At 35.6% G+C, this 13397-nt stretch overlaps 1 protein-coding gene across 2 annotated transcripts in view; it reads left to right on the top strand.

Moving 5' to 3' along the window:
- The window catches only part of VTI1A (vesicle transport through interaction with t-SNAREs 1A), a 268497-nt gene that overhangs the window by 49121 nt on the left and 205979 nt on the right, over positions 1-13397 (top strand). For both annotated transcript variants that reach the window (XM_065638988.1, XM_065638989.1), the window contains exon 4: positions 4817-4894. In XM_065638988.1, the coding sequence (XP_065495060.1) occupies positions 4817-4894 (78 nt within the window). The remainder of the gene's footprint in view (positions 1-4816; positions 4895-13397) is intronic.

Here is a 13397-nt window from a genome sequence, read left to right as displayed (position 1 = left end):
ACACTATGTAATCGTTTTCCTGCTTATTACACACAATCAATAAGAACCAAGCTACTGAGGAAGAGGAAAATACCTTTTGAGTTGCACTCTGAAGTGTCTAGTCTACTGTTCCTTATATCATCTTTGCAGAGAAATGTAGAAGTTTTGAAAACTGAAGTCTGAACACAATTTCTTAAGCAATTTCAATAATTTTCACATCCTGAAAAAGTGTTTTTGTGTTTCTGTTTCAATACAAGCTTTAAGATTGTTAAATGATCACTTATTTTTCTTCTAAATATGTTAAACTGTGTCTTTTCCATTTCTGTTCAGGAAAAAATAGCCAAGTATCTATTCTGAAAGCAGAGATGAAAGTGTAAATTCTGCAGTATTTAGCAGTCCATTTGAGGATCAGGTCACTTCTTTCACCTCGCTTTTAGCAAGAGCAATGGCAAAACTGACTAGTTGCAAAGTACACAAAATAAAGTAATTTATTCCTACAAATTATTTCTGGTTGTGCCTTTTTTACATCTAGAGCAGGGGCAAACTCTGAAACAGATGCCTAAAGATTTTTTTAAACCACTTGTATATACTAGGAAATTCTGTTGAGTTTTGTATGAAAGCAGACATTTGTGGATAAATAAACCTCATTTGTTTATGTGTATTTCACACATATGCAAAATAACTTTAATCTCTTCTTAAAACACTGAACTTGAAAAATTGAGAGGTTGGGATGGGAGGATTTGCTGGATCTTTCGTCTGAAATGCACCTAGGTTTGCTTTTCTGTTCAGGGGACTGCTTGGCATTTAGGAGGGGGGAAAGCTGTTCTTTAGTCCAGGTATGAGAACGTGCGATACTTCATATCAATTATTTGGCTCATTGCTGAAAGCGCGTTGGAGTGAGGGGGCATTGGCTAGTTCTGGCTTTCGCTAATGGGAACGTTTCAGAATGGGAATGGGTAATTAAAGTATAGAATGTGGAAAATTAGGCCAAAATTGAATAGAAATGAATAAGTATGTGTTCTGTTGTGCAGATGTTGGAAACAGATTATTTTGGATACCTCTTTCTATCTACATCTTATTTGGTTACCACGTAAAAATTGGTCATACACCGTGAAGATTGTTTCTCTTCCCATTCCCTTTTCTGTTTTTATGTTGTGATGTATCTGTATAGGTAGTAATTTAGCAAAATACCCTGCCTGCCAGGTGTGGGAACTAGCTGATTGTATTGTAATACCAGATCATTACTTAATTCATATGCAACCTAGCCTAGCACATGGAAAGCATTATAAATCTATTTACAGTGTGGCTGGTCTGATGATAACATTGTATTAAATTCCCAGGTGAGGCAATTTAAGCAATTGCTTTGCCATGTGTAGGCCATGGAAATTAACTTCTCATATGCTTTAGAAATAGACGAACTTCATTGTTATGCTCAGATTAGTAGTATAAGCAGAATTCTTACAGTCTGGTTACATGTACCCTACTTCACATGTAGAATCATACAGGGGGGTGGTACTGCAGATCACAGATCTTAATTAGTTTAAGCTGAGTTAATTCATTTCAATTCTAATTTAGCTGTGCTTGCCCATGAACACATTCAGTTCTATTGGGAAATGTTAAGGCTTGGGTCAAGTAGACAGATTGTTTAAAGCCAAATTGCCAGACAGAACTGAGCAAGTGTATCTGTTTGAACAGGGCTTTAAGAAAATCGCCCAATCAGTATGCAAAAAATCCTGTTCATAAACTGAGAGAGATCTGCCTGGAATCAGAAATTCTTCCTTGTCAGAAGGTCCGGGTACTGTAGTACATTTAAAACAGCCCCTGAAACTTTCTCTGTCTTGAAGTCCTTGTGGAATGTTGCTTAACCCTTTTGTGTCATTGTATGTTTGTGTGCATGCTATGTCCGAATGCAAACACGTAAACTGAGTTAAAAACACTTGCGTGCTTAGACTTTTTGTGTCTGCATATACAAGAAAATACAAGGAGAACTTCTCTATATGACAGACCTTTACAGACAAAAAAACTGCACAGAGAAGCTCTTAAACCTATACTGAGCTACCCAGAAGTGCCTTGGATTACAAACTCTGTAAAGCTTCTGTCTTTTCTAGAAACATACATATAAAGTACCAGTAGACAGTGGTAACTGACAACTAAGACTAAAAATGTTGACAATTTCTTGATTTGCCTGGTTAGCTTATGTATAGAAGTCATTAACTATTTATAAAATGCATTATGAATTGGGTTCCTTCAAACTGTAGCAGAGTGTGTGACATTTCCAGCTCAAACTATCATTCTTGCGTTTGGCTAAAGAACTTATTTATAAACAGCTGATAGGTATGAACTAAAAAAAAAAAAAAATCTAAAAATTATTTAATTGTAGAATTCAGGTGAACTGAACTAATTTTGATAGCCGCATTGAAAAGTGTTAGCCAATACTGCTTTAATAAAAATAAGAATAGTAATTCAAGATATTGATATTTTTGACAAATCCTGAAAGAACAAACGAACACTTTAGTTCAAAGGACTTTGCTTTTATAATATTGATTCATTTGGTAGTGAAACTGTGATCAAAAGTAGTATCAAATTATTTATTGATTATGGCAAAGAGTTACACCTAATTGTAGTCCAAGGGTTATTTCTTTTAATATAATTGCTGATTTTCAGATTGTGACAGATTATTGCAATAAAAGAACAATGATACAAATATATTTAAGTTCAGTGATGATGATGTAAAATATTATAAAGGACCTTTAAAAATTGTATTGCTATTAACATTTATTTCTCTTCTATGAAGAACATTCATTTTCCTTTCTTTTGTGCAGTCTCTTATGAATGAGAATATCAGCCAGTTAAGGCTTTCGAACAGATGATGTGTAACCAATGACCATCTCAGTCTCTACATGTAATTAGGCAACTTTTTCACCAGAGAACAAGCTCATGAAGCATCATACTCCTCATCTCAGCCTAATAATGATAAATACATTCAACACTAACAGAATCAATGGGGCTGAGTCATTTTGTTAAATTGGGAGAGACTGCGCAGTTGAACTACTAGACCTCAGATGGGAAGATTGAATCTTAATCAGAAAAGATTAGATATTTGTTGGTATATATTTGTAATTTTCTTCCTTGTTTGATGTGTACCAAATAATAATATGAAAATAATATAATTGAACAATCTATGCCAATTTGTTGGCTTTTTGGTGAAAAAAGAGAAAAACAAAACCCATCTCCATATGATATTTTTGCATACTGTGGAGTGTTTTAGTCCCCCATAGTGATGAAATGAATAATTTAAACTGGCAGCTCTGATACCACAGCCTGTTTAAAGGTTCTCATTTCCTTTAATGCTGTAGACTGCTTTAGCTTGGTTAGTATGAAACTGTGACAGCTGAGATCTCCAAAAGATTTGGCACAATTCAGCTCTTGTAGTAGGCCCATGGAATGCTTTGTCCTTGGTACGTACATCTGTAGCTTTAATATATAATCTAGATCAGAGCATGAGGAACTGAAGCACAAATTGGTAAGCACTGTAACGGTGATGCTGATAATAAAGGGTGAACTATACAGGGAAAAAAGCTAAAATGTATTGCTTTGAGATGACCAATACAAGGCTTACTCCACTGCTGGGTTCCTACTGTAACAGATAACCTACTTCCAAATTTATTTATCAAAAATGTTACAAATTGCACTGTGCTCAGTATAATTTCTGATGGATTGTTTCCTGTGTCTGAGTTCCAATGAGGAGGGACTTGTTTTTGCTGAGTTCCTGCTGATAGTGACCACCATGGCAGAGTGTGCAGGAAGCTCCCAGTGATAAATGAAGGCCCTACAGCCTAATTCTTGCTATCTTGGGTTTCTTCCTCTCATGAAGTGAAGAAGTGATCATAACTGCACGCAAATATAAGAAGATTTTGGCCAATATGTTAAAAATCCTTTTCTCTTTTAATGGTGAATGTAGGAACATTAACGTAGGGCCTGTTATTTGGCCAACAAAAAAAAATTGAAAGCCGGACTGATGTCCTCCTTATGGACTTCCCTGTTGTTCCACTGAATGTTGTGCCACCTTGGTGATCTTCAGACATTTGCTTTCCATTGCTCGGCACTTGATCTAGTTTAGAATCAATATGATTACCAGTTCATGAGCAAATCTGGTGCTCATAAGCTGTGAATAACGACTGTCTGTTACAACAATATAATGAATGACTGTCTCAGTTTTGTGGTGTTTCCATGGACTGCTGTAAACCAGTGTTTCCCTGTGCTGTTGCTTTCTCTCCTTCCTTTTGCCTGATGATTTCTGGTCCTTTCCCTGTAGGCCTTTGTAACCATAGCAGCATAGGAAACACTTGTTAACTTTCTACATCTTGAAGTTCAACCAGTTTTGTCAAACGTGTGTTGTTCAGCTCAGTCTTGCATTCTTATTTAATGGCATCACTGCAGTGTTGTGTTGAGTTCTGCATCGAGCTAGCAAGTGTTCTTCAGAAAAATGCATTTGGTTCCTACACATGCATTTCTTCAATGCTTCTGGTATTAGTGTGTATTTCTTGTCAAGGTTACCTGGTTGTCAGAACTGGAATCACACATTATGTGTCTTGAGCTTCGCTAAAGTTGCTTTCATTGCTGAAATGTTGAGGATGTGACTTAGAAGTGCTAAGATTTTGCTTTGCAGATTTATCAAAATACAGCAGTTTAAGAACTTTTTAATAACTTTTCCTTGCATTTTTTTTTTAATCAAGTAGGTATCCATTAGGGGGCTCTCGAGGTTTAAGATGATCAGCCTTGATACCAATGGCTTCGGAGCTTTACTTCCTAACCCTTTTTTCTTTTTGTTTTACAGAAAAGGTCACGGATCGCCTACAGTGATGAGGTGCGGAATGAGCTCCTGGGGGATGACGGGAATTCCTCAGAGAACCAGGTAGGATGCTAATCAAGAAGGCCTAGTGGGTGGCTGGAGGGTGAAGGAGGTCACTGCCACACTGGGCTTCTCAAGCTGCTCCTTAACAGCATTAGCAACAACTCATGTGGAAGTGATACTGTTTAATGCAAAGCTGGGGTCTTAATCAACTTCAAAATGTTTCTTGGAGATCTTACATTTAACCCTTTAACTTGTGATCACTGTCTGCTATCTTAAAAAAAATCTTTTATTCTCTTTTCTTTATTATTTAGTACTTAAGAAATAACTTGAAACGCGCTGTTTGCCGACAAAGCCAAGGTCTTCACCTCAAACACATGTAAAAGGAATAAAAAAGTACATAATGCAGCTTTGATAATAATGCAGTATAATTAAATCAACACTGGCAGGCAAAACAAATGGAAGTGCGCTCTCAGAATTAGGTAGTACCCCACTCAGTTTCCTTGTGTGATTCCTTCCCTAAACAGATTTTCTGTCCTTGTACCAAAACCACAAGATGTACTAATAAGAGCATGCTTTCATAATGGGCGTTGTACTAGAATGCAGAGTGCTATCCATCTCGTTTAATGAAGGAAAGCTTGATAATCCAGAGGCTTTTTAAAAATCTTGTACCCATATTGTTGTTCTGAATACGACAGTGAGGATCCTACTAGACTACTGAAAATTCTAAAAGCAACGTTATATTCAGAGGACACTGACCCACCTGTTAATATTTCTTTTGGTGCTGAAACTTGTTTGACAACCTCTGTCTGAAAGCAGAATCTTTTGTTTCTTTTTGAAAATCATGTCAGCTGTAATCAAAGTTGTGCATTTAGAGTTGGATGTTAGGTGAAAGTTTTCTTAAATATCAGATTTTCTCTTCTGACCAGATAGCATTTAAATTATTTTGGTAGTGAAAGTGAAGCTTGTTTAAATGGTTACTTGATAAATGCAATATTAAATAAGGAAACAGAACCATGTTCTGGATTTTTTTTAGTATCTTCTACTCTCAGTATAAGCTCAGTTCCACTAAGGACTGGAAAAAATAAAGGCTTGAGAACTTATCCCAGTACAATGAGTTTTAAAACACAGACCCCTTAAGCCTTAAACTTACCCAGCACGTTTAAAATACTGCATAAGTTTTAAACTCTGTAATAGACTTTATTGCATACATTAATGAAATTTTACACCAGATACAATATAACTTTAGACTCTGTAGTGTACAGAAACTCTAATAACTATGCAAAGGGTTAAATTTGGAAGATTTATATATCATAGCAAGGGGAGATTCCAAAATTTGAATAAAATAACGAGGGGTTTTTATCCCTGAATAATGAGTTTCTGAAAAGGATGATTTCAGGGAAAAAACTTTCACAGTCTGCATATCGCGATCATAAACTCAGTCCTGTGAAAGTATTAAGATTCTCATTTTATTTCTTTTAAGGTGCTGCTGTTTTTAAATTTCAAGAAAAAATTGTGTGAATTCAGACATAAAAGGGCAATTGTGATAAGAAGCTTTACTTATAACAGAATATCTTATGTGTAGGGATGAGATAAAATATTTTATTTTCACTTTTTAAGGAATGGTTTAATAACTGGTTCACGTGCACTTTTTGCGAGTTATGATCTTTTTTCAAAACTGGGTGGAAGAAACATGGTCTCATCTCAAGGAACCCAATTATATTTTCAGCCATTTGTCGATGTGAGTTTTTTCTTCCAAATGACTTCTTTCTTAAGTGGAAGAAAATTTTGGGTGGTAAAGGAGTTTATGTAGTAACCCAACTTGAAGTTACTACCCCCACACCTTTGAAAGCTCTGGATTTCTTTCATTTCTTCCTTGAAAAGTTATGAAATATCACCATAAAGGGGTCGACTAACTTATTTTCAATATGTATATGCCAGTATTTAAAAATATATTTTTATTGTGTTGTTCCAATAATAAATATCACAGCCTTTTTCTTATGAAATATCATTATTTCTATTTGTACTTATATGCGTGTAGTTATGGCTACAAGCATTGAGTGCAAGTGCAGTCTGGTGTTGAGCTTGTCAGAATGTGCAACTGTCTAAATCAAGTGTAGGTTTGGGTACTTACCATATAGCAAACATGTTATCTCGATGTATTTAACTCAATAACCTCAGGTTTAATACTCCTACACATTATTATATCAATGGAAAGCTTGAACGAGATGATGAAAGGATGCTTGGGTATAACTTTCAACCACATAAAGTATTTGAAGATGTTTCCAATTCTTGCTTTAATTTTATCTGATGGAAATAAATAGAGGTAGATGGACTGACCCTCACTCTAATATATGAGAGTTTCACTTATTGATCGGTTTGGGTTAGCTTGAATTAGTTAAACTGAAAAGTGGTGGGGTTTTTTCCCTAATTTAGTCACCAGACTTTGAAAGCGGAGAGAAGAGAGATTCCTCTTCCAACAAAGGAGTTGTTGGAAAAACAACTCAGCTCGGAATTGCTCCTGTACCAATCCACAAATATTGGTAAAATCTGCCAACAGAAATACGGAATATCTGGTTAGACTGGGGCATTATGCAAAGGAAAAGAGATCTAATCTGTACATTTTAGGTATGGTCTTTAGCATCATGAAAACATTTGCGGAACGTTTCTGGTGGAGGGAGAAGACAAAAAGGAACTTGATGTATACCCGCCAGTATGACCATATTGAGTATCTAGAAATAAATGAGATGTAATTTGTATCCTTTCTTTATTCAACTTCTGGTTTTTGAGCTGAGTTTCAAGATGCATTTACAGCAAAACACAGCCAAGTTATAAGCTCTAATGAATAGGGTCATAGATAAGAGTTTTCAGTTGTTCTTCCCAAAAGAAAGACTGAAGTACAAACAGCATATTGAAGAATTACTAAGTTATGATTGGTCTTCTGTTGTCGTCTTTTCTTCTGAAAAGTCTCCCATAAGTAGCTGTCATCATGTGTAGATGAAAACAACTTAAAATACTATTGCCTTATAATGATTATACCAAGATCTAAGTACTTTTACCAGATAAAGCATATAAGAACTTCTTGTGAAAAGTTATAAGAATCATACAATACTGCTCTTCAGGGTGGTTTTTTTTAAAATTTGTGTGTCTTTGTTTAATTAGATAGTGACATAATGCTCTTAATGTATTTAGGGTTTAGTAAAGTCATTGCTTAGTGTGCATTAATTTCTTTTTAATTTGAATTTGTTGAATGTAGTCAGATGAGGCACATACAGAGGCTGACAAGCAGGAGACATCCCTTCTCCCATCAAAAATGCCCCACCTCACAACCTCAAACCCAAAACCTACTGTATACACTGGGTTGTTATTAACATCTATTTTCCAGGAGTGATCTTGAATGGGCTCTGTTACTTTTAAGTCTTATTTGTAATTCTGGCCACTACTGTTTATGAAATCCCTTGAAATTTTTGAGTTTTTCAGTGCGACGATACACTTCTTAAAGTTGTGGCTTCACTTTAATAATCATAGAACTGGTTTATGTGGTGATTCATATGGTTTTCAGAAGGTATATGTTGGGTTAAACCAGAAATTCTTCTCGACCAAAATACTGTCAGGTACAGTATTACCAGCTTCCTTGAAATACAGTAGTATTCCTTTCTCTTTCGCACCTGTGTTCATCAATAAGTTTAAATAAATTTGCATTAGGTTTAAATTGCGTGTCCATATACACATACACTGTATATGTGATTTGTGGTGAACAAATATTTTGTGGCTACTTAATTTCGAATTACAAAGTTCTGAGAATATTAGATTTGGGCTTGCTGTGCATAAAGTGTGTCAAACTTCAGCTACAGACCAGGGGGTGAAGTTGGTCAATTTAATTCCCCAAGATCTGAAGAAGGTCGGTATCATTTCATATAGCCCTGGCAGAGCAGATCATTACCAGACACAAATCTGTTCGTTACATGCCGAGGGTTTATAGCAAAATAAATAGACTGTCATCATAAGTTCAGAAAATTGTGTGTTCGACCCACGATAATGTGTAAAGGGCGTTTAATAGAGTTCAGCATTTATTCGTTATCTATATGCGGACAGAGACGGCGGTAGCGTTATCAGCTTTTTAAAAAAAATTCGGTAGTTTTGTGTGTCACGTGATGTGCCACACACACACACACACACACTCTCTCACTCTCTCTCTCTCTCTCTCCATTTCGCTCCCTCGCTCTCTGTGGTGCAGTTTTGATTTTAGTCACAGCAGAAGGCTGAGCCACAAGAGATTCCACTGGTTCAAACCAGCGTAAACCAGATTTTTTTTTTTCCGCCTACAAAGGAACAGATTACCTCTTGTATCGAATTCTGTATTGCAAAAAAAAAAAAAAATCTTTGTTTCAAATATATGCTGATTGTCATAACCTAAAATGGTGGCTGCGCATGGCTTAATGCTGTTTACAGTTGAGCGGTAAGCATAAAAAAAATAATATTTCAAAATAGAAAAGTAAAAGTAACACATTTTCATCAAGAGCATTGTTAAATGGGGGAAAAATACATCTTTTGTTAATTTGAATGAATATCTTTCAGGCAATGTTAAAAAAAAAAAAAAAGAACCCTCTCCCATTCCTTAGCTTAGCTGCAAATCCCACGCAGAGCTTAAATTCAGCCATGCAGCACAAACAAGATAGAACATTTTTGTTTGGGACCTATTGAAAAAACAAATGTGCAGCATTTTAAAACTCTCATTGATTATGGCAGGGTGGCATGCCCAAACGGGCTCTATTGCCGGAGAGTAGTTTTAAACTTTGGCCCTTTAAGTATCATAGTCAACTGAAGAATGGTGGCCTCGAAAGAAAAGATAGCTATGCGATCAACTCGCAGATCGTCTCTTTCTAAAGAGCCTTAATGTTTGCCTTTTGGGGGAAAAAAGCGGGGGAAGATCTGGAGAAAGAGGCCAATTTATGATAGGCCAAGCACTTGAATTTAAGTGCGGGTTTGGCGAACAATGCAGTTTTCTTTATACCAAATTCTAGCAAAGTTCCTTTAGCTGCATAGGGAAGAGCCGATGCAGTTGAAGTTGTGTGGTGGTAGCCCTCCTAATTACATCTCGTTAGAGCCTCGTTGTCCGTTTTGGTAACGAGGTGAGCCGAGGGATCAGTTTTAGACAAGCCATATGAAACAATAGAGGATAATGGAGGTTCTTTTGTTTCCTTCAAGCTGGCGAGACTTTATTAGTAGTAAACATTCTCAGCTTACACACGTGTTGAAAATTAGTGTGATGAAAGTGTAGGTGAAGTATCAGCATAAACTGAGATAATGATGTAGCTGTTGTAATTTCGAATTCAACTGGAATCGGTGAGAGAACTGTAATTTTTTTATAAAGAGCCACTCTTATACAGACGTGTTGTGAGTAATTATACGTTTTGTTCCAGTACAAATAATGCATCTATCTCTCTAAGGGGAGAGCATATTACAACATAGCTTGATAATCAGACTGGGGTTTTATTTAGTTTTATAGTAAACCTGCCAGAGCAATATTATTAGTAGTGTTAGATTGTGTTGATTTACAAGCATAAATTGATAAATATAAATGTATATACTACATAAGTATACACACACAAAGTGTATATAAATACACTGTGTAGTTGTCTAGGATTAGGAACCTCAAATGGGTCTTTTTCTGAGGGGGATGTGTTTCATGTTGTTCCCTATTCCTTTGTCTATTATTTATTGCATAGCATATTTAAAAAGAATTCTGAGCCATTAACTGAGCTGCTGCTGCTTTTTTTTTAAGTGGAAAAAACCCTCTATATGTGGCTCGATAATAAAATTAGACAATATGGTTACATTAGAACTCACGTATACAAAATTTCAAATACTGGTTACATGCTATAAAGATGCAGTCATCTATTAATAAGTTAGATCTGCTAGTAAACTAAGAAATCAGTTGTCACAACTAAAATATACAGAAAACATTCTGAAAACTTGTATATACAAAACCACTTCAGCTGTACAGTCTTCGAAGAGAGGAATAGTAAACTTGTTTTTTTCTTTATAATATAGACTTCTATGAAGTCATTCCCCTTTATTTCATGATGGTGTCTTAGATGTGGTTTAAAAGAGAATTTCACACTATTCTCTTTGTTTAATGTGACAGTGTGAGAAAGTGATCTTTATTCGTTCAAAAAACTCTGCATGTAGTCTATGTTTAGGTTCTTTTAATGTGTTTGTCTGTGATTTTTAAATGCTAAACATGTAAACAGATAAATTGTCAATGTTAATTCTGTATCCTGTCACACAACTGATCTTTCTTTCCTGCCATTTCTTTCCTTTTTATCTTTTTTGTGCGTTCATGTTGCAGTTGATAAAATTACGTGAAGAGGTGAGTACTTTCTTGCTTTTTGTTGTCTAGCTTTCCCTTTAAAGCTGAGTTTCTAAATCTGAAGTAGATCTTTTTGTTCATTGTTGCAGGGAAATCTACACAAAGCAAAAATATTGATTACATTGCTTTAAAATATTCACTGTTGTGCCTCTTTTTCCCTAATAATTGTATACTTACATAGGAATCTTTAGATCAAACCTTAGAAATTAACATTCTTTGATAGTGGAATTTTTTTTAAAGGCACTGGAAAAAGAAGTGGGAAAAAAGCCTCTATTATTTGATCTCTGCTAGAATACCATGATCAAATCAGGTACAGTAATAATCATGTTTGCACCACAAAATCTTTGATAGGGTAAATACATTTATACACTGATATTGAAAGTCAAAGCATTGCTTTGGTAAAAACCTGTGCTGAAACACTGTAAAAATTACACAGGATTTCACACTGGTTTGACTCTGGTGTGGGGTATCCGAGTAGCTGATGTCTTATGTTGGATATTGTATACCCACTGAAAGTACCGTGCAGGTAGACCTACGCACACATATCAATATTTATTATTTATTTGTGCATGCTGTAGATCTGTAGGTGTAACACTAGAGATCAGTATTCCAGAACCCCTTTCTTCCAGTTATAAAATGACTCATAAATATTTAGAGAGAGAAGCCTGTTTTAATGGTCAGTTCCTCAAATGTTTCAGTATATTTTCTGACATTAATATCCTCTGTTACTGCTGTAGCAAAGCAGGTATCTGAACTGTTGGATTTTTTTTTTTTATTATTCCCCGATAGCCGCTAAAAAGAGGGTCTTAGTAAAGTCAAGATTACTTATGGGTCAGACTTCTGAAGGGTTTTATACAGAGAGTTTGAACCAGTGAAGTATTCAAATAAATATATTTAGAAGCACGAGTATTTTAACATCATGTATTTGTCTGGTATCTTCTTTTTGAAATGTGTGCCCAGACATATCAGTAATGAACGCTGAGCTCTGCAGGAAAGGATTTGTAAGTTTTAGAAATGGTGATGACAAAGAATCGTAAAGTAACCAGATTAAGGACAATTACAGAGAATTCTTAAAAACAGTCAGATATTTGTGATATAAAGATTCTTTCAGTAGTTCCCTGAATGCTTTATTTTTTCCCTCTTCTTGTGGAGCTGATATTAATATGTTAAGGCTACAGAGTAAAACACTTAACGGAAATATTAAACAAAATAAACATGTAACCACATGAAAGCCCTCCCACCACTGCTGAGCTCCCCTCCCCAACAGTCCCAGTATTTAAACAGATGACAATATTGTTGCAAGGGTTTGTATAGCCTGATTTCTGAGATTTTTTCAGAAGAACAAGGTTCATTTGCTCATCCCTTTAACAACACCTGCACATCTGCTCCTGTGCTTTTGTAAAACAATGTAGTAGGATCATTTCTGCTCGCAAACATAGGTTATAGTTTTATAAACATAAAGATTACTAATTTGTAAATTTACTCTGAAAATGTAATCAGATATAAAGAACAAAGCTGCTACTTAACTGCTCTTCTTTTTGAAATAGCTATGGAGGCAAATAAGAAAACTCAAAGTATTATTGCAAGGACTGCACCTCGGGAGCTATACTGAACTCAGTCATACATTTGGAGCTTATAAATCCTCTTTGTTAGCTACCTAAAACTTTTTTGACATTGCTTCTGGTAATTTTCTTTTTTGTTTTTCCTTGCTAGCCTTTTAAGTTACCTTTTTCCTCTCTCTGCATATTGTGAGAGCAGCAGCAGCAAATGGAACTAAATAAAGGGATTTATCATTTTGTCTAGATCAAAATTGTGCAGGTAGAAAGAAATAATTTAAAAAACAATTGTCATCATTCTGTTCTCTGTACTTAGGTACCCACTATGTGTTGGATGGCTTGTAATTGCAATGCTGCTTTTATACCCAGTGCAAAATACACATTAAAGTTTAAATGAAGGCCAGTACAGTGACTCAGGCATAATTCTTAACTCGTCATGTAGCGAAACATCAAGGCATCCCCAATTATAGTTCTCCTAAGGAGGTATGAACTGATCATAAAAGAAATTGTGGTTTGCCATACTGTTTGTTAATAAAACCTGCGCTTCCTCTCATTACAGGGCTCTATTCTCGCACGCTTGCCGTACACAGACTTCCATGGAGGCTGTGCCGCTCGCTCGTTTGAGCTCCTGAGATCT

This window comes from Caloenas nicobarica, chromosome 7 (assembly GCF_036013445.1).
Source record: "Caloenas nicobarica isolate bCalNic1 chromosome 7, bCalNic1.hap1, whole genome shotgun sequence".
NCBI lineage: Eukaryota > Metazoa > Chordata > Aves > Columbiformes > Columbidae > Caloenas > Caloenas nicobarica.
Note: the sequence above shows the minus strand (reverse complement) of the source record. Positions and strands in the feature narration are given on the sequence as shown.